Source organism: Drosophila innubila (genome assembly GCF_004354385.1).
Source record: "Drosophila innubila isolate TH190305 chromosome 2R unlocalized genomic scaffold, UK_Dinn_1.0 1_C_2R, whole genome shotgun sequence".
Taxonomy (NCBI): Eukaryota; Metazoa; Arthropoda; class Insecta; order Diptera; family Drosophilidae; genus Drosophila; species Drosophila innubila.
In genome coordinates, this window is record NW_022995374.1 from 22,971,660 (window position 1) to 22,994,235 (window position 22,576).

Consider the following 22,576-nt stretch of genomic DNA (forward strand, 5'->3'; position numbering starts at 1 on the left):
TTTGGCTTCCTAACACTCTTTATCCACAACAAATTTTATGAAAATGTATCATTTATATACCAATAATTTTAAATTTTAACTAAGAGGAAGTTGACAAAAAATTGAAAAAAATATGCATAAACTTTTTTTGTACAAAAACAACAGCTACCAGGATTCGAAATGTCAAAGCTTTTTATCCTTGTATCAAAACTTTTGTTTTTAAAACAATTCAGACCTACCTAAAGCTGAAATATTTCGGTTCGAGAAAAGCTTAAAGTTTCAAATCTTGTTTTTGAAATGTATAGCTAATATCATTTTAAACTAAAACCTAGCTTAAGCCATATTTAATAAATTATTATCTTCAAATGTTTGAATCAAGATATATTGGGAATATCTCCCTGTACTTCAAATAAAGTTAGAACAATTTACGTAACGAATCCATAGATGGAGCATAGTTTTGAAAATTATTAATGGATTCGGTTATTAAATATTTGAATATAACTTTTCTTGAAGGCTCGAGAAAATTATTTTAAGAATTTCCCCTTGTTTAATCTGTAAAGCAATCCTTAAAATGGAGGTTGTTTCAATTGTGATGCATATTTTTATTTACTCGATAATTCCCTAATGAACTTATTGTTAAGACACGTTCCAAGTCCAATAAAAATGCAGTATAATTAGAAAACTTTATAAAAATGCATTATTATCAAAAAAGGTACATTCATACATTATTGTTATACACTTCTGGCACATTAAATACTTTTGAGGTACAAGATTACGTCACTAAACCGATCATTTTTTTTTTCTCCTTACAGCTTTCTTTAAAGAACTGTCACCGAAAATAGAAACCAAAGTATTAAAACAATAATTAAAGTACTTCAACTTAAATGTACGTTATAAATATAGGCAATAAATTAAGCATGTAAACCTGAGACTGTACACGGTTTTAAATTATTAAAAGGAATAAACAATGTGTTCACAATGAAAGTCGAGAGATATTTTACAATATAATGGCACTGGACATAAAGCTTGATTGGAGCTTGAAATATCATTTAATATCCTCATCGCTGGAGTCGTCTATTGTGTGGATGGCACGTCGCCTCTTTGCCACAACCATGGCGAGAGCTGGAGCTGATGCTCCTCCTCGTTTTCGCATCCGTCGTTCGCGTCGCTGCTCCTTTAAAATGCGCTCCGCACGCTCCAAGGGGCATTCGGAGATGTCGTGTGCCTCCTGGGCAGAGCTGTCATCATTTGCAATGAAAGAGCTGGGATAATATTGTGATGGCTCTTCCTCCACGGGTTGTGAGTAAATGTATTCATCGTGATAAACACGCGGAGCAGGAATCTTGAATGCACCAGGACGCTGTAAGGGACTCCTGACTGCCTGAAGGTACATGGCATGCGCATTGGTGTCATTGTGGTCCTCCTCCCCACTGGATACAATGACAGAGTCTTTCAGATAGCCACCAATTGTGTGCTCCGCATTTTCATCTTCGCCCTCATCGGAGCCACTCTGATCCGCCTCTTGCAGTATAAAGGAGTTGAATTTGGCACGTTTCCGCCGAGAATTGCGCCGTGGTGGCGTCAACAGATCCTGCATTAAAAAGATTTCAATTAAATGAGACCAAGAGAAAGAGGAGCAACTTACGATTTGTGTGGCTGGCACCTGCTCGAAGCTGTCATCATCAAGTAGCTGCGTATCGGGAACTGGCATCTTCACCTCCTGCTGCTCCTGCTCCTCTTGCTTCTCCTCCTCATCGGAGATGGCATAAATCTTACGTTTGGCTGGTCGACGACGCATAATTGGTGAATCCTCCTCTTCGTTGTGTGTGGATGTCGCTGCAGACATTGAGCTAGTCATGGAATGTAATCTCTGTGCTGCTCTAGAAAGCTGACCACGTCCACGCATGCGCTGTAAGTAATTCTCAAATATACTTGGAGACTTTTCCGCTGAAACTGGCGTGATGCGTGGTCTTTGTTCCGGTGACTGTAAAGCTGCTTCAAGTTTGTTTGTTTTTGCTGCCAACTTGGCAGCTAGACTCTTGACGGGCACGGCAACGGTTGTCGGTCTCCAGGGAGACATGGACTCTTCGGCAAACAGATCCGGCGAATTGTTGCGTTCCGGACTTGCAAGAATTGGAATTTCCATTGCAGGTGTTTGATTCTCTTTTGATTTCTGGGTCTGCAGTAGCAGCTGTTCCTCCTCCGGCAGTGGTTCCAAGAAATCATTGAGATCTATGTCGAGGGCATCGGGCGTGATCATGACATCCGTTTCCTGTACTGCTATATCCGCTTTAGGTGGCTCTTCCTGTTCTGCCAGCTGATCAAAGTCTGAGAGATTCTCATCGAGTGCATCCAACAGAGAATTTCTGGGCAGTGTTTTAAGCTTTTGATTAAATGGAGTGCTCGCCGCGCTCATGACGCAATTTAGACGACTTAAATTGGCGCTGAGCTGACTGGAGTTCACAATGGAGCTGTCATTGAGTTGCTGCTGCTCCGGCTGCTTGATGCGAACTGGCGTTGAACTGTGTGCAAATTCCTGCCATTGACTTGTCTCCCCTGTCTGCTCCTCCTCCACTTCTTCCTCCTCCCATTGATCATAATTGCAGGATGTTTCATTGCCCAGCTCCTCCAGCTCCTTCATTGTCTGCTCCAAACGTCGCAGTTCCAGCTGCTCCAATTGCTGCTGCACCAGCTCATGATTATCCGCACATACTCCCTGCTCATGCAGATCCTTAAAGATATCCGAGCAGGCTGCCTCAAAGTGTTGCTGTCGCCGCACATCCAACGGCTGTTGCAAATCCTTCAACGTTAGCTCCGCACCAGAGGACAATGGTTGCAGCAGTTGGTCCATTTGACCGTTGCACAGATTCTCCACCAGCTCGTGGATGCGTCGTGTGCGTTGCTGCCTTGAATTGAGTCGCGCCTCCGGCAGCTGCAGTGCCACTTGTTGTTGCATCTTCTCGCGAACGTCACGCACAAACATTGCATTCGATTTTAGCAAGTATAATTTGAGGGAATGTGGCAACTGTTTGTCCTGCAGCTGTGCCACAAGATCCTGGCTCCGCTGTGCGTCACTAACTAAAGGTTTATTCGCCTGCAGCAGACGTGTTAGCTTCCGCAGACGCAGTGTCTCCTCCTGACTGCAGCTGACGGTGCTCGTGGTGCTCGTGGTTCTTGCGATGCCAGTGGTGTTGGTGGTGCTAGTGTTGTTAGTGGTGCCAGTCGATGTCTGTGTGTCAATTAGAAAGTTCTTCACATTAACTCTGTGACTTTCCATCTGTTTTTGCAGCATTTGCTGCGACTTTTCGCTTATTTGATAATCCGCTTCTCCTTGCAAGAATTTATCCTGGCCTTGTTTGAAGAACTTGCGCAGATCGTGACACTTGACCGCTGACTCTTTGGCTGGTTTGCGTGCCTTGCATTTGGGTGAGGGTGTCTTAGATGTGGTTGCTGCTATTGGCGGTGGTTCCATAAATCGCTGCTCACATTTGGGATTAAACTGCGGCGGCACCAGACGCGGTGCATATTCATAGAGGGATCTTTTGACCACCGTCGATTGCAACAGCTTGCGATTCGTTTGATCCCTGTTGGCCAGCACTTCCTTGAGCAACTGTTGCTCCCGTCCCTCGGTGACCAGCATGACCACCTGGCCACGCCTTTGTCGTCCTGTACGTCCAATGCGCTGCACAAAGCGCGTTGGATTCGAACTGCATATATCAAAGCAGACAATAAGATCCACCTCACCCACATCCAGTCCCTCCTCACCAATGGAGGTGGCCACGAGGACATTGCTAACACCATTGCGAAAGTCCGACATTATCTGCAGCTGCTCCTTTTGGGTAAGGTTACAAATGCCGTTGCCACTGCTACTCTGACCCACAAAGCAACGTGGACGCACCACCGGTCTGTGCTGCAGGAGTAAACGTTGAATCAGCATTACGGACTCACGGTACTCGCAAAACACAATGGCCCGCGAATCGGGATGCAACTGAAATAAGGAGTATAATTAACTACAATATTTACAATCAGTGTTATCGGAAAATTTCTCATAATCAAATTTGTAACGAACGATATTTAATTTAATATATAAAGTATATAAAATAAATAAAATAATAATTATAAACACAAAAGAAACGTCTAAAAGCTCTCAAAAATATCTTTCCAACGATATAAAGGACATATCTGTAGCTTCTTTGGCTTAAAAACTGCGGGGGCTTCAATTTTAGTGGGCTTTTGCGTTTTCCCGCTAAACTAGCGGTTTTTTCAAAAAAGTCGTGAAACGAACCTTTCTACGAGAAATAAATTCCCATTATCAACGAACGCTTTGATGCAAGCAACCAAAAAAACTGACTTTTCATTTTATTTTGGAAAGGCCACTAAAAATTTCAAATTTATTTATCTTTTGAACCAGTTGTCGGATTTGGGTCATCGAGGTATCAATCGCGTATTTTTGATACAATTAAAAAAAAATAATATTTTACCAAAAGTCTCCAACGACCCCATTAGCGGCAATCATTAAAATTTTTTCCCTCCCACTTACACTCTTTTATCTTATGAACCAGGTAAGTTGTCAAAAGTTATAGTAGTTAAGACTATACCTTTCGAACAGTATATAACTCTTTCTGATCGGACAGTCGCCATATTAGCTGTATATATTGCTAGTCGCAGTGATATATATACTTTATAGAGTTGGAGATGCCTCCTTTACTCGTCACACGCATTTCAACGAATAGAATCAGGGGTGCCACCACGGAATATACCATTTTACTTATTTTCAATGGGCACCGGGTATAAAAAACTTGTCAATCTTGTAATTGCCAGAATACTTAAAGAAATCCGTTTTGAAAGAATTCTGGCTATTTAAAAACTGATTTGGGTAATTTCTTGAATTAACTTACAACATCAATATATTTACGTCAAAATAATTTTACATGCGAAAAATAATATTAATGAAGGAATGAAAGAATTATTGCAAAAATGTTTAATAGTTTAGCCGAATTAAAATTAGAATAAATAAATTAATATCTGAAAAATCGAATGTAATAAGTCTGTTTTGAGCGAAAGCAGATGTTGAAAGTATTTTTCGTAAAGACAAATTCAACAAATATGAATGCATTCTAAAATTTTAAATTTATAGTATCGTTATTTTAATTTACTTATAATTTTAAATTTAGAATTTAAGAGAAGTTAATTATTTTATAATAAAATTTATGTAGAAATGATTTCAGAATTCAAGACATGAAACAATTTTGTTGAAAACGTCTTTGATATCGAGGAAATATAATTATAGTAATAGCTAGTAATAAATAAGATCAGAAAGAATTTAGCTTTTTCTTTAGTAACCTTTAAACTGAATTTACTTATATATAAAATGAATCTTGAGCATTTTTCTCACCTCGAAATGTTGGTGCATCACCTGACGCGCCTGCTCGTATTTAGGATGTCCAAAGTCCAGTTGAGCGGGCATTGGCGCCACTTCGCCGTTGGTCATGGGACGGGTCGAGATGTCCAGGGGATTGGCGCCCAGCTGCTGACGCGTTTGCTCCACAAGATCTCTCAGGGCGGCATCACGTAGCACAAACTTGTCGCGTCCTCGATCGTCTGCATCGAAACTATTGACAAATACGCGAAATCCATGACGCTCCAGCAATTCCAGGGAATGGTACAGGCTAATGCACATGGAGAAGTTGCTGGCAATGAGACTGTGCTCCGGATGACGTGGTCCATGGTTGGCCTGTTCCTGGAAGCGGCTCTGATCGAACAGCAAATTGTTTCTAGTGATGTTGCCTCGTGCCCCCTTCAGCACATCGGCCGCAATGAGCTGGCGCAGATAGGGATCAATGATCTGGTGCAAACGAGCTCGGGGCTCCTTGATCGCATCCTTGAGCGGCACGACAATTGTGCGCAAAGTACGCTGATGAATGTATGGCTGGACATCGATCGATTGATCCCAGCGCACCTCCAGATGCGAGATGTACAGATTGCGACACACATTGGCCACATCATCCATGGTCCGTCCAGGAGTTGCGGACAAGGCGAGCATTCGAAAATTGCGATTTCTTGCCATGATGGATTCAGTTACCTGTGTGTATGCATAGCGTCCCTTGGCCCTGTGCGCCTCATCGACTACCAGCAGCTTAATGGCATTGAATGGGAACTGCATTCCATCCCCGGTGTCCATCATATCCGATTGAACCACTTGTGGTGTGGCAAAGAAGACTCGCTTGCTCATCCACAATTCGGCGCGTTTGGCACGCGGTAGTCGACCTGTCAGCTCCACTGTATCCTCGGGCGGGAAGGGCATGATCTTCTGACAGGCGGTAATCTGTTGGGAGACTAATGGACGTGTCGGTGCCATAAATATCAGTTTTCCATCTGGATACCATCGATGCAGATTGTACATCACAACCGACGCAATAAATGTCTTGCCCAATCCCGTCGGCAGCACAACCAGTGTGTTCCGAAAGAGGGACGCCTGCACAATACTGTGCTGATACGAACGCAGCGGCAAATTGTTCGGATACAACCAATTATGCCCAGCACTCTCATTAAATCCATCGTACTCCGATTCCTTATTCTTTGACTGTTGTTGTTGTTGTTGCAACTGGCTGGACGCCGTGTTTAACAATTCCTCGAGCGCTTCGTCATTTAGTGCCGAGTCGAGTTCATCGTCGTCGCCCGGCCAGTCGTTGCTCATGACAAATTAATTGCAATGAAACATAAAAAAGTAAACACAAATAACCAAACAGAAACCAAACAACAAAACGAAAATTCGCAAGTGGTAACAGCTGATAGCTGGGAGGTTGCCAGACTGCTTTTTGGTATTTTTATTTGGCAGTATAACAAAAAAACAGTGTAACCAATTTTAAGATTCGTTTATTCTTTTAACATTTGTTATTACAATTTACTCAAATTTTTACGAACAATTGATCGTATTACTTTCTGTATTTGCATTGCCAGCTTTTTGTCCTCGCTGCTTGCGGACAAATCCAGTAAAATGAAACATAATTGACACAGAAAAATTAATTTTGACCATCGAAAAAGTAGGGCACATCTCATTATAGCGCAAAGCACTCTGACGATTTTTTCGCGATCGGTTGTGGAATCCCCCGAAACAGCGATCACCTGAGAAATTAGTTTATTCACAAGATCTTTTTTTCTCATTCCGTCCTTATTAATGTTATTACTTCCATGGTTAAGGGATGTTAGAATCTGCCTTAAGGTGCCTTCAATGTCCTTCAAGAGAGAATCTTTTACATTGTTCAGATTCATTTCAACCATTTTTTTTTTATTTTAGCCAATTTGTACTTAAACAAACATGCGTGCGCAGGTTAACATGTGGGCAAAACTGATGTAATGAGTAGTTGTAAATTAATAGAGTACATGAGATAAGAGAGAATCGAGCACATTTAGTAGGAGAGCTGCCAATTTACAAATTACTTTACAATAATTTGTAATTAAACCAAGCTGAAATTGCGATGCATAAAAGCTAAAATACTTGCCAACTTTATTACTACAAACTAAAAAAAATTTTAACTGCTCGCGTTTGCAAAAGTTAAGTGGGGAGAGAATTGCTAATGAGGAGTAACGTCGTTAAAAAACAGTATCAGCCACACTGGTAAATGTAAATTTAGGATAATTGAATTTATTGGCATTGTATTTAAAATGGTACTTTTCAGGGTGGCAGTCTTTTGACAGAGTGGCAGCCTTTGGACCAAAACAGTGTTTCCACACCGGCTTTGTCAAGTTTCTGAGGGAACACTAGCTGTTTCTGGCTGGAAAGCATCTAAATTTGTTGTTGTGGACACTTTTGCACAATTTTATAGAAAAAATTAATAGAAAAACTTAGCTGAATTTATATATATAATGGCCAGATTTACAGCTAAGAGCAGTTTTGAAATTTTTCTACCAACGAACTCTGAAAATAGCCAGAACTAGCTATAAAATAGTTAAGTTGGCAATTGTGAAAGGCATCCTATTCTAATCACTGCTGACAACTTCTTAGAGAAATAAATAGCAGTTTCTGGCTGTAAAGCTTCCGCAAAATAGCTGAGCTAGCGATGCAAAATAGCTTAAATACTAGTCAAGTATTTTACAACCGGGCTTCGGCAATTATTTCTAAAAAACAAAAAAAAATTAGAGTGCGCGCGTTAATTGAGGAGCAATATGCTAATGAGGACCATTAGGTCTTTAAAATTTTAAACCTAAAGTATACCGGACTTTTGAGGTGTAATAGATGGTAGTTAAAAAATACTGAATCAGTATTAATTAGAACGCGTTATAGTCGCGTGTGGCCACACTGGAAAATTGTAATGTAGGTGAATGTAAATTTCAATTATGCAGCACTATGAAATAAATAAATAATTTGATGAAAATTTAAAATTCGAAACTAGATTAAATTAAGGAAAACATTTGTATGAAGGTTTGAAGTTCGTCACCCACAGAGGAAAGCAGTATAGTTTTTAATTCTAAAATAAAAATATGAAAAAATCGACAAAAATTGAACAAAAATTCTGGTAGAATTGGAAAATTCTATCTTCGATATTAAGAAAAATTCCAAATAAGTGAATTTTTCTTGCTGCAACCAAATTTTTAATTTTATTAAATTAGAACAAGCTGCCAGATCGGGTAGTTTTGTAGGGTGGCAGCCTTTGCACCTGGTGGCATTCTTCCAAACCAGTGCTGGCAAGTTTTTAGGGGGAACAATAGCTGTTTCTGGCTGGAAACAATCTAAAATTGTTATTGTGGTCAGATTTGCACCTTTTTACCAAAAATATAAATAGCAAAACTTAGCTTAATATATATTTAAAATAGCCAGATTTCGAGCTCATAGCAATTTTGAAATTTTTCTAGCAAACGAATTCTGAACATAGCCAAATCTAGCTACAAAATAGCTAAGCTGGCAACAGTGAGTAATTTTTTGTTTAACAAACAGTACCGCTTTTTCTTCTGTTGTGTGCAGAGCATGTACGCGGTGTTTTTATACATTTTTGGTGTTTCGTGTTTCTCGGGCATATTTACGTTAATCAAATGAACATTAAACAAACATAATAGTGCGCGTTTATGTTGTGTCGAATGTTAAACATTTTAAAGTGAGCAATAATTAATATATATAAATTTTTAACCTATATCAATACAAACGCAGTACATAGGACGCGTCCTTTGATCAATTCAAATAAAAACCGCCGATGGTTAACAATGCAGTGTGCAATTGTTTCTGTGTCAATTAATTATAATTAAATTGTAGCTCAAGAAATATTTACATATTGCAAGTTTTAGTTACGCGCTGTTTGAGTTATATTTGCATTTACCGTTAGGGCCAGTCTTTTGACTTTGTATGTGTGTGTGCCACTGTGTGTGTGAGTTTGGATGCAACATTCAACATGTTGCAGTCAAACAGACAAAACAAAACACAGCCATAAGAACAACAACATAAGCAATAATAATAGTAGTATCAACAACAATTACAACAACAACAACACTGAACAGCGATCCATAGTCTTCAATATTTTGTTGTTCTTTCTATGCTTCGCTCTCTTCGTTGTTCGCTCTCTGTGTTATGCTCACGCTCTCGGAATTGAGTCGCCTCTCTGTGTATGGTGCATACGAGCGTGTGTGTGTGTGTGTTTTTGTCGTGTTTTGTTTTGATTTTTACACACACATATAACATACAAAGCAGCAGCGGCCGCAATTTTGAACTGATTTCCGCGCTGCTCTTGTTGTTGTTGTTGTTGCTGGTATTATTATTATTATTAATGCTCTTGTTGTTGTCGTGTTTGCAATCTAATAAATTTGTAGTTGTAGTTGTTTTTTGTGCGCGACGCTTTCATTGAAATATGGCTAACTAACGAAAATATCAAATTGGATTATCGCAAGACGCAATCATATTCTTTTGGTGTCTTCCAATCGTGCTAATGTTTGGTAAGTGACAAAATCGTATGCCTCTTTTTCATTCTTCTTTAGCTTCTCCTTCTTTGGCTTCTTATTCGTTCAGTTATGCGCTGCTCCTTTTACAATATACATACATGTGTGGGTGGACGATAACCCGAATTAAGACCTTGGCAGCCATTTATTTGTTGTTTCGATTTTGAACTTTTGCAAGAGCTTTAAGCTTCAGCTAACCTATAAATAGATCAAGTCTCGGACCAGTTTGGGTGGGCAGCTCTAACTCTAACAACAACAACAAGAACAACAACAACAGTGAGATTATCAAAATAGTGCGAGGGTAGTTTGAAAGATTGTATTCATACAATGATTGAATGCTCTGATATTATTTGTGTAATTTACTTATGTATTTACAATTATAAATGTAAATATTAGTGATGTACATTAGGGTGCATTGATTTTTTTCACAAAAAATTGTTACCCAAATTCGTTTTCTAGGGTCAATTCTAAGATATTTTCACCAACAAACCACAGTTCTAAAATCAATTTCTAGTTCCCGCTTTTTGAGTTGGAAAATTATGTTATTTTAGTCCTCACATGGACGAAAGTTATGTTTTAAGGACAATGGTCCTTTGATTCCATGAAATTTTAATAGTCCTGGTTCTAACAAGAGTTTTAAAAAAATTAAAGAACTAAGAATCGACGCACTCTAAAGAATCGAGTTGGAGTACTTGAAAATCGCTAGTAAGTGTGTTTTACTTATTAATGTTATTTTATAGACGCTATCAAATTTTAATAGGATCACTTTTTATCAACGTATAAAATTAATTGATAACAAAAGCCTTTAATCTGCCCTTGTACCTTGGTAAATAAACTACAATAAAATACTTAAAATTGAATATAGTCTTTAAAAAGAAATATTATTAAAAGAAGTCTACGTACGATAATCGCCTATAATTAAACATCATAAAACGTTGAGTCAACCCTCGTAACAAAGTAAATCGCAGCTTGCGAAACAGCGATTGCAGTTTGTTGCTGTTCTTGTTGTTGCTCTCTAGAAACAATTGCCTGGATTTTCTTTAGAGTTTTAGCTGGCATTGCACACTGCGAATGATGGATGTGCTGCTGCTGTTGCTGCTCGCTCAAAGTCGCTGTCGGCATAGCGACGTCGAAGTTAACGCTGGCAGCGGCAGCAGCAGCAGAATTTGCTGACTCGAAAAGTTGTCGGTTGAGTTTTTACTGCTTCGGTTAGGTTAACATTTTATTTGCCTTGTTTTTGTTGCCATCGCTGACTCTGCTTCGCTCCCTCTCTCATTCTCACGCTCTCGCTCTCGCTCTTTGGTTCATTGGATGCTGCTGCTGTTGTGCAGTCCTTGCTTGATCCTTCTTGATGAGAGTGAGAGAAATGCGAGAGAGTGGCAGAGGTAGTGAGAGAAAGTGATGCTGATTAATTGCAAATCAATCAAGAAACTGATTTGATTGATTAGAACGCTTGACTTATCCACAACAAAATATTATAAATCAAATTATAACCGAAATATTATTGAAAGTTACTCGACAGCCAATTTGTATCTCTTCTCGAAAATTCAAGAAAAAGTTTGTACAATGTATTTGTAGGAGAAAAAGTAACTTTACTATCCTTTTATTATATGATCTAGCTTAAACTCCATATTCCCAAATAATATTCCCATTTTCTAGTTAGGCTCTTAGTTTAATATATTAATCGGTTAAAAATTCTTCTGATATCCACTATAATTTCAAGAATATTTAAATAAAATTAGTTTGAAATTTAGACAGAGTTACTCAGAATTAAGTTTCTTAGTATTTAGTGAATACTACAATATTTGCAGATAACATATTTTAATTTGAATTCAACTTGAGTCTCTCTGTCTCTCTTTGGTATGTATTTTTACCTAACTCGCGTGTGTGCTCGCTCTCTCTGCTTCTCTCCCTCTCTCTTGGTCATGATGTACCGGAAGTGGCTGTAGCTCAAGAGTTGTATCTGTGTCTCTGTTAGTGTGTGTGTGTGTGTTTAGTCGAGCAAGTGAATGACCCAATTAAGACATGAGATAGTCTCAGCTTAGGCTTAGACGTCTTAGCCCAAAAATGTAGGTGGGCTCTAAAGAGATGCGAGCCATCGAAATAGTTGAACGCCGTGTTTGCTTCAAACAGGTTTCAGTTGCAGTTGCAACAACAACAACAACAACAACATCCACCGCATCCACTGACAACAACAGTAACAACAACTGACAACAACTGGCAACATCAGCAGCCTTTGGGCCAAGGCATTTTTGTATTAAATATTTCGCACCATGTTCTGCATTATTTCGATTGCCTGATCCCTGAGGTCCGACTGGCATATTTTGTCGTTGACTCAGTTGAGGTCAATGCTGCTGCTTTGCTGCTTCTCAGCCTGCTGCCAACTGTCCGCTGCCCTCTGCCGCTGCCGCTGCCGCTGCCGCTGCCGCTGCCCTCTGCCTGCTGGGCAAGCAAACAGGTTTCGCAAAGCTTTGCTGCGTTGTCGTTGTTGTTGCTTTTGTTGTCCGCCTCCGCCGCTGTCGTTGTCGTTGTCGCTGTCTCAGTCGCTGTCTCAGTGGCTGTTGTTGCTCCCACAGTTTTGGGACAGTGAACCCTCTCGCTACAAAACATCCCCTTCATAATCACAACAACAACAACAACGTCATGATGAAGACAGCCCTTAAACAGAACTGTATGCATTCGATGTGTCGTCAGTTGATCGGGCCGATTCGATGCGATGTCCGGGTTTCTGGTGCTGGTTCCGCTTTTCGGCTATCCCGAATATGTATGCCCCATTCCAGGTGTTTGGCTTACGCTGCGTAACAGGCGCTCAGTTGCTTGCAACTAGACGACCGCTGCATGTTGCACACAAATTTTGCACGAAACTCAAAACGTTGAGACAATTCAACTATTGCCCCGCACCGGTTTGTGGCTTTCTTCATCATTATCATCATCATCGTCAACGTCAATTTTCCCCACTTTGTATTTTATTGTTGTTGTTGTGTATATATACACAAGTGTGTGTGCGTGTGTGTGTGTAGAGCTTTTGCTTGCGCTTTCTTTCTAGTCGCCTGTTTCGTTGCTGCCTCGGCGACAGCGGCAACAGTTGCAGCTGCACTTGCTGTAAACATCTGCACATGGAAAATATAAAAAGAAATTGTGGAAAAGTTTGATAATTTCTGTAAAAAAATAAAAGTAGTATAAAAGCAAACGGCTAAAGTTCAATTGATCATAACTACATCTATTTAAAGTTTGAATGTTAAAAGCTTGTAATATCTATATGGTACAGTGGCTACGCGAGAACTCAATCCGATTAGTTACAATACTGAAAAATTTAAACATGTGATAAAAACAAGGCTGCAAACCACAAAAATTTGGTAAACGAACCATAGAGCAAGACTTAGGTTCGGTTCGCAAACCGGTTTATATACCTCCTAAAACCAAGGTTTGGGTTCGAGCCTTGGTTCAGTTATGTGCAAAAATAAAATTTTTTTTGTACATAATTTTTCTTGATTTTTATATCGAAGTAAATATAAAAAAATATAATTTTACAATAGTCTAAATTAGTATTAACATGACCTATTATTTTATGATTTTTATGTTATTATAATATAATTTAAGTGAACTTGTTTTGTTTTCGCGCTATTGAATTCACTTCACTTCTCGAGAAGCACTAAATTCCAAAAAAAGTTTTAATTGTATATCATTTAGTTCTGCAAATAAACTTCGATGAACAAACTCCAGTGGGTTGTCGATGTTTTTACGGAAATCGATTCAATCATCTCGATAGATCGTCGCTTTCGCGAAAATCGAGTTGTCAATAGTTCGATGTATTTTTACATCACTAATAAAAAAAAGGAATTATTTTTTTTTCGAACCGAACCTTTTATTTAAGGAATAGGTTCGGTGCAGGTTCGGGTTCACGGATTATACAACATCACATTTTCGGTTCATGATCCAGTTCGGATAGCTTAACCCGAACCGAACCGGTTCAGCGAGATTCGGTTCAGAACCGGTTTGCAGTTTTGGATATAATACCAATTTCCAATATAATAGTTTTGTTTTTTAATATAAAAGAATTATAAAAATAAGTTAATAAATTGTATTATGAAACTAGGTGACGCAAAGCGATTTTACCGTGGTTTTAAAACAGTCAAAGCTTTGTCAGAATCAAATGAATTTAATTGAAAACATGGCTTTGTCTTTAAATAAATTCTTTACTAAAAATATATTTCATTAAAAAAATATTTACTTTTTTTTTTGTAAGTGGTGTCTTTAGCTTTTTGAGAAATTTTGTTTTTTTTTCCATTATTGTAACATGTATATCAAAAATTTATAAAAGTAATAAGCTGATGAAACCACGCAAAATGTTAAGTAAAAATTCTTTATTTTCAAATTTCTAAGATAAAAAAATATTCGATATAATGAAAATTTTTAATATTTCTAATAGTAACTCATTAAAGAATATCTTTCCCTGAAGATTAACCTAAAAATTAATTACAGAGTATCTCATAGGTGTGCATTTCCTATGCATGCATATTGCAATGGCGACAAAAAATCATGTTATGTACTTACATTTACATGCATAAGCAGTACACACTTGCATTTCTATGTGTTAATGTATATAATATACTCACTTAAACATACACATCTGTATATCTGTATAAAATAAAATATAAAAAAAATGGCAGCTAAAAAAGTATAAAAAGGAAAGAATATAAACAAATAATTAACTGACATATCCGTATGCTTATCGCGCAACAAGCCACAGCAGCAGCAGCCGCACCAAGCAGCACACACACTCACAGATATTCACAGATACTCACAAACAAACATACATACATACATACGTACACACACACAAGCGAGCGCTCGAGAATCTGAATTTTGTATCTGACAAAATGCCATAATGAACGTGCTGAGTGGCGTCGTCGCCGTCGTCGTCGTTGTCGTTGTCGAGGCCCGAGATACACTCGCACTTGGCTGGCCAGCAACAACAACAACAACAACAACAAAAGTATCTACAACATCAAACGTGCGTTGCGCCGACGCCAGCGTTGGCAGCAGCAGAAGCAACAGCAACAGCAGCATTTGCTCTGTACATTTTTTCGGTTAATATAAATCAGTTGGGCGCACAGAGATACATATATATAAATATACAGATACATGTACATATACATAAATATATGTACATGTATTTATATGTACGTACCTACAATACGATGTATAGATAGACGTACAGCATAAAGAAACTCGCTTGCTTTCTGTGTGTGTTGAGTGTGTGTGTATTATATCTTAGAAGATTTGAGAAACGATTTAGAAACACACATCGAGACAGCGACAACTGTGGCGACGGCACGCGTATCTGTCAGATACATTTGTAGCTGATGAGATATGTCTGTACAATACATACAGATTCACAGATATATGCATATATACAGATTAGTTTTTTGCATGGCCCGTTAACTTTGCAATGGTCCAAGGCCTTCCAAGGTGCGCCCAAATGAGGCATACGCAAAGTGTTAGGATTACGAGCAGAGCCTCACATAATTGTATAAACACTAGAGTGGGACAATTTGTATGGAGTAAAAAAAATGCACAAAGCGGTTATGAAATTCGTAATCTGTGATGAATTCTAAGAAGAACTACCCAAGAAACCATAGGTCTAAAATCAATATCAAGCTTCCACTTTTTACAGAGAAGTTATAACTATTTCATATAATTGTCTGTTAGGTATATCTTACCTCTAAAACAAAATAAAATTGAAAACCAAAATAGAGGGCGATTTATGATTAATATATAGATAACAATAAGTTGGCGTTCTCTTTTCAATTGAATTTTAAAATTAATGCAAACTGAACTTTTTTATTGAAACTTGACAAAAGTGCTTATGCTTAAAATTAAATTAAAAAAAAAAAAACTAGTTAAGACCGCACAACTAATTGTTATCTCTAAATTCATTATAATTCGGCCTCTATCTGCGGTTTTTTTCTTTTAGACGTAAGTTTTACCTACAAAACACATGAAAACCTTTCTCGAAAAAAATGGAAGCTCGATATTGATTTTAGACATATGGTTTCTTGTGCAATTCTTCTAAGAATTCATCGTAGATAAAGAATTTCATAACCACTTTGTCGCGAAATACAATTAACCCACTCTAATATACACAATATATGTATACATACACATTTGTGTACAACTGATAGTAGACCCGACTGCAGTTTCTAATCATATATCCAAGACAATAACAACAAGTGAAATGTTAAGCTTTTGCCAAGCGTGGGAACTTTACTAAATATCTCTATATAAAAAAATAATAACAATATACACTTACTAAGTGAAGGTAGTTGTGTTTGTTCATATTACTTTTATCGAGAAAGCTTGCTTACTTTGCAAAGTAAAAAAATTTTAAAAAATTCAAATAATTTAAATTTTAAATTTAATATTATATACACTGGCTAAGTGAGGGTAGTCATGGTTTTTACCACATGCAAAATTTTATGAAAGTAAACAAATCTTTGAAATATTGCTAGATTGCAGCACTGAGAGGCTAAATTAAATAAAATCAAATTTTCCAAAAAGTAACATCTTTTCATTAAAACTCTAATGTGAGTAAAATTTATTTTGCCGTCGAAACTCGTACAGTATGTTTTTTAAACTCAAAATATTTCTTTCAATTGTAACTCTCAGATTTTAAATAATTTAATGTGAATTATAGAAACGATGTCTATTTTACCAGGTAGCTTCTGTTTTGTATTTTGTTTTTATTGTATGTAAAATATTAATAAATAAATTATATTAAATAAATGAATTATAATAAATAAATAAGTTCAACGAAAATTAGAGTTTAAGATGGAAGGAATTGTAGGGTATTTAATCTTCGATATATAAAAGATAGCTTTTGTTTTAATATTCATTGTATTCATCAGATCAATTAGCATAATAGTTGTTATTACTCACGCATGATGTGCTACTTTTATCTTATTATCTGTCCCATCAATTAATTTATTATATTATATGTTTCTAACTTTAATTTTTTTATCAGGATCTAAATAAATTATAATTTTACTTTCTGGTAGAGTTAAAGAAAAAGTAAGCGTATTTAAAGGTTTCGATAAACTTAATTCTACCTCAAGCTTTTATATAAAAATACATAAAATGAGCGTTCATTGCCGTTTTATATAAAAGTTATTTAAATCTTTCGTAAAAAAAAACTAAATAAAATAACGTTCTGTTAAATCGAATTTCCTGCACATTTTTTATTGATTTAAAATTGGCTCGTCAAAGTCAAACAAGAAACTGGTTTAAGGCAACTGGCAACAATTGTAGCCAAAGTTCAGATACAATTTGGTAGAAGGAGAGGCTGTGGGTGGAGTGAGGGCGAGGGGATACGCTCAAGATTTTTATATTCATTCATTAATTTTATGGCATGCCAAAGACTCGACTGTTGTTGTTGTTGTTGTTGCTTTTGACTTGCTTTGCTTTTGCAGATGCATAGTAATTATCTTTGATTTTATTTTTTCATTTCGGTTAGGGACTATCCGTATACTTTATAAGTATATATCTCTCTCTCGACCTGCGCCAGTTAGACTTTCACTTTTCTGCTTTGTTTCAAGCAAACATTTTTTCTTATGTTTTTGTGTGTTTTTTTTTTATTGAAATTACGTAAAGATGAATGGCCGCCCATTGTCTGAGACGGGGACTGTGGAATTTGGAGCGGGGGAGTCGGAGGTCGTTGCTCGTTGAATCCGACTCTTGCAATCAAACTTGGAGTCTATGAATATGCATCGTGATCAAAATGGGAAACTATTTGTATTTGCATATGCATTGAACACATTTAAGATGCATTTAGAACCCTCCGAATGGCTTCTAATACGTTTTGTAATTTGCATAAGCGGAAACAATAAAAACTATTTTAAATATATTCCCCCATGACCATAACTGTCAATTGGTTAATTTTCCACTGCTCTATATAGTTTTCGTAAACGTTTTACAAATTATTGTGTTCAGAATTGAGTGTGATAATTTTATTGTTAAATAATCGAAATACACTGGTCGGCATTTTTATTTTTACAAAACTTAAAGTTAAATCTACTCATAATTTGAAGTAACTTTATGAACATCTAAGCATAAATGAAAAGGTCATTTAAATCCTGTTTGAATGATACAAAATTTTCCTTAACCCATTAAGTTCCCATTGAAAATTTTGAATTTATGTCGACTTTGAATTTAGTCAAATTGTGAAACTTTTTTTCTCGGGTTTAAATAAAAAATGTTTTGATGCATAAAGTTTCTGCAAACAATTCTAATAGTGACTTCAAAAAGAATTTTTCAAAAATCTCTTTGCTTATATTTTTTATGATGATTTTTTGTATGGGATGATCTCCGAAAAATTTTGGCAAAAAAGGATGAAAAAGTGGCTAAAATAGTAATTTTTAGTCATTTTAAGCCATTGTCAAAAAATCATAAGAAAATATAAGCAAATAGATTTTTGAAAAAGTCATATCAAGTCTCTTTTTCTCTCTCTTTCTCTCTATATATATATATATATATATATATTAGGATTGGTTACTTTTCTGTTTTTCTTTGAAACGTGTTCCTAAACGTTATTCAGCTGTTGTTTAGAGTAGAAATTGAACATTCTAAACGTCAAATCAAATGTGTAAGCTGCATTCGATAAATATGTTCGATAACTGTCAGTTGTCAAATAAATTAATTGCGCACACACCTTTTCTACACAGTTTCCAGTTGAGCAAAAAGAAAAAAGAGATATTTTTATGCCTCAAAAATCTGTCGAAATCAATCAAGGCCACACACAACTCATGACACATTTCATTGGAAAATGATTGTAGGGTAAAACAAATACAACAACAAATACAACAAGTTCAAAGATGTGGGAAAACAGACTGCAACGAAAATGGGAGTCAATTTATAAAAGTCGCCCCGAAACTGGACAACGAATAAACAACAACAACTACAACCCTGTGTGTGTGTGTGTGTTTTTGTCGGTGCTTTTTACTCCTTTTTGGTTGTCAACGTTAATTAATCAATCATTGTACACACGTTGGCAATGCATTAATCATTTTACAGAGCTGCCGCAAAACTTAAAATTTCAATTTTCAACTCGAAACGAAACGAAAACTGAATTAAGTATCATCATTCAATCATTGCTCAATCCCGGTGATGGGCTTATCCTTTTCACGATGATATCCTTTTCATAGCTATATCTCCTCTGTGTATTGCTATTGTTCCTGTAGTTTTCCTTGTTGTTATTGTATTTGTTGTTAGTCATTTGTAAATCAAATTGCATGGAAAACAAAGTGACCACGGATGTGGGTCTTCCAGGGGCAAGGTGTGCAAGTTAAGATGAAGCTGGGTGAAGGGGACATTTTTAGTATTGGACGTGCGCTGACCCGAGCGGAGTTACAAATTTTTTTTTTTGTTTTCTTTTTTTTTTTGCAAAGATAGCTCCCAGAGTTGCCAGAGCCCACCAGAGATTCGAGAAAGATAGAGAATAGGAGAGAAAGAGACAGAGAGAAAGAGAGAGAGAGAGAGAGAGAGGGAGAAGGGAAATAGAGCGGGAAAGAGGCGAAGACAAAGCGACTTGTTTGGTGGAGCCACTCAACACGTTTCTGACTGTGCATGGCTAGTGTAGTAAATATGTACAGGTATTAGTGTATGTGAGAGTGTGTGTGTGTATGTGTGTAAGTGTGTGCTTAAGCATGCGACCGCACTTGTGCCACGTACAACGAAAAATACAAAACATAACAAGTAAGAACGCTTAAAGTCGCCCAATTGGCCCGAGCAGATGAATACCCTGTATTTGCATTTTGAAACAACTAAGCAAAAAATGTGTAGAAAAATGCAATGCAAATTATAAATATCTGAGAGAAATCTATTTTACACGATTGACTACTTTTGGAAATGTTCAATTTATTGCATTAGTTAATTATTAAAGCCTTAGCCATGTCTAATTTAATTAATACAAGTTTGGAATAAAATTCGAAGTTTAAATTTCTCAATTATTAATAAAAATAAGAAGATTAAAAATTTTATAGAGAATTGAAAAATTTAGTTAATATAATTTTAAAAAAGCATCATACTTAAAGTCAAATAAAAAAAAAAATGAGACAAACGAAAATAAATTATAACTGACATCAGACCATATCAATATACCCCGTTTGTTAGCTAAACGATAATGGGTGTACGAAAAGTTCATTTGAACGCTTTTCTTTTATGTTGCGAGATACAGATACACAAATTTTTATGCTCACCGCGCCACTTGAGCATATTTTCGTGTTTTTTCTCTTGCTGTTATTGTTTTTATTATTGTTGCTTGGATTGCAGCACTTGAATTTGGTTTGGCGCGCTCCAAAAATACCAGAGCCATAACTCAACCAACTGATTCCACTCATCGTTTGTTTTAATTGGGCATTTTTATGTATTTATTAAATGCAAAAGGCAAATCGAGTGGCCGACTGAGTGAGTGAAGGATAAGCCAGGATGTCCACTTGAGGCATTACAATATTTGGATGAGATACTCGTAGAATGGAACATTTTCTTTCATTCTTTATGCCATCTTCCCCATCCCTACGCCATTCCCTTCTGTTTATTTTAGCCAAGCAATCAAAGTGGAACTTTAATCTGTACAACATGAAAATTAAACTCGAATTCATAACTGATAAGATTCTTACATATTTACTCGTACTACATATTTGTATATTTGTACACATAGACTGTCAACTATTATACTTTAGATATTCTTTTGGAATTTGAAAATTTGCATAACATTGTTGTATACGTAGTAGGAATTTACCCTGAACATAGTTTAGGTCAAAAGTTCATACTCAAATTTATCTGATTACTTCAGAGTTACAAAATAATTATCTAAAAGTAAAAATAAAAACAAACAAAAAGAGATATCTTTGATAGTCGCTTGAATATAATAATTTGAATAGAGACTTTTTTTTAAAAGTTGTAGTATCCTTCAAAAATAAATTTGATATTTTTTAATTAATTTTGTAATAGGTTTTCAATATCAATAAAATGCTCTGATATTTATTATATTTAAGGTTAGAAGAACACCACCCATATGAGTTAAAGAATCTGTAAGAATAGAAACGATTGTCTAACCAAATTCTTTATACAAATTCTGAAATGTTTTGACAAAGATATAATAGGGGATATTTAATACCAACTAATAAAGTTTCTTTGGCTAATCTTATTTAAAGATAAATATAATATTAAATACTAATATAATGAAAGTATTATGAGAAAGGCGAGGTTACTATGGCAGACGATAAAGATTGAAAATACTAAACATCTTACAGTCTCTGTAAGCGATTTTCCCGTATCTGCTAATGTTTTTCCCTATGTTAATCCCATTTAAAGAATTCCGTTAAGGAACCACTCTGTTACTTAGTAAATAACATTATACAGACTCTTGAATTAACATTATATTTTTACAGCGTATAACTGTAATTTATGAATGCCTAGTAATTCATGCTGTAAAGTAACGAGTTTTATAGTTCTAATAACTGTAGATACTGTTGATAGACATGACAGAAGCATTTGCTAATGGGCATTACTTTATCCGTGTATCTACAGCTTTAGCATAGCATAAACACGCTATGGTTACTTGGAGAGAATACACTTCCTTTCAATGAGAGGGCGAGTATGGGGGATGGGGAAAAGGGAAAAGGGAGAACGCCCAACAGTGCTGTGAGAGAGCGCAAAAATAAAATAAATATCTGCATAGGGAAGCCGGAGCCGGTCAGCCGGCAGTTGCACAAATACATGTGTGGCATAAGAGAGAGAGAAAGAGTGAGAGAGGCCAGCAACAATGTTCCTGATGTCCGATGAGCGTTCAACGTCCATCGTCCATGTGCAGTCGACGTCGACGTCGTGTCGTGTCGTGGCCTGCATGTGTCACTGCACACGGGCAGAGCGTCGGTGTGTGTGTGTGTGTGTGTGTATGTGTGTGCGTGTGTGTGTATCGGCAGTGCAACGACCTGTGACAAAAAGGCAGCAGCAGCAGCCGAAGTTGCTGTCGCTGTCGCCGTCGACGTCGTTGCTGACAACGTGTGACGCATCTGCAGGGATGTTGTTACGTGCCCAGCGCAACAGTCGCTGAGAGAGCATATGAGAGAGTCAATGTGTGTGTGTGTGTCTGTGTGTGTGGGAGAGTGTAAAAGAGAGCATAGCAGAGATAGAGCGTCGTCGTCGTGTTGTTGCGTTGTGTTGTACAGCTGTTAACAGACTCCCACGCTGCGCTCAGAATGCGTTTTTTCATGTTATTGTTGTTGCTGTCGCTCAACGCGTTTTGTGCGGCTTTATCTAGTTGTTGTTGCTGTTGTTGTTTTTCTTTTCGTGCATTATGCCTCTAGCGGGAACAGGCGGGTTCGGTCATTTGGTCGTTTACTCGCTTTATTTGTGGCCGTCTTGGGCTGCGTTTAATTTTCTTTCTGCTGTTGTTGGAGTTTGTTGTTGTTGTTGTTGTTGTTGCTGCTGCTGCTGCAACTACTAAAAATATTTTCCATGAAATTGCTTTGTTGTGTACACAAACAACAAACAGGTTGGCCCTGGGCACCTAGGCCGTTTTGCGGCAACTTAAGCAGTGGCAACAGCATCAATATACTTGCCGAGTAACGTATGCAGTCTAAATGTATCTCTCAGATACATTTGTAGCCAAAGC

The 22,576-nt window shown here is 37.0% G+C and overlaps 2 protein-coding genes across 2 annotated transcripts in view; one reads left to right on the plus strand and one right to left on the minus strand.

Annotated features, from left to right (window-relative positions):
- Window positions 1-653: 653 nt before the first annotated feature.
- LOC117784574 (ATP-dependent DNA helicase MPH1) lies at window positions 654-7,321 on the minus strand. Its single transcript, XM_034622335.1, has 3 exons — window positions 5,375-7,321; window positions 1,625-3,967; window positions 654-1,570 (listed from the first exon to the last, which is right to left on the minus strand). Exons 1-3 carry the CDS (start codon window positions 6,674-6,676, stop codon window positions 1,025-1,027), a joined length of 4,191 nt encoding a protein of 1,396 aa, XP_034478226.1. The 5' UTR covers window positions 6,677-7,321; the 3' UTR covers window positions 654-1,024.
- Window positions 7,322-8,942: 1,621 nt separating this feature from the next.
- Window positions 8,943-22,576, plus strand: part of LOC117785651 (neurogenic protein mastermind-like) — a 48,532-nt gene continuing 34,898 nt past the window's right edge. The window contains exons 1-2 of the mRNA XM_034623785.1: window positions 8,943-9,071; window positions 9,784-9,900. The gene's annotated coding sequence lies outside the window, so the exon portion shown is untranslated. The remainder of the gene's footprint in view (window positions 9,072-9,783; window positions 9,901-22,576) is intronic.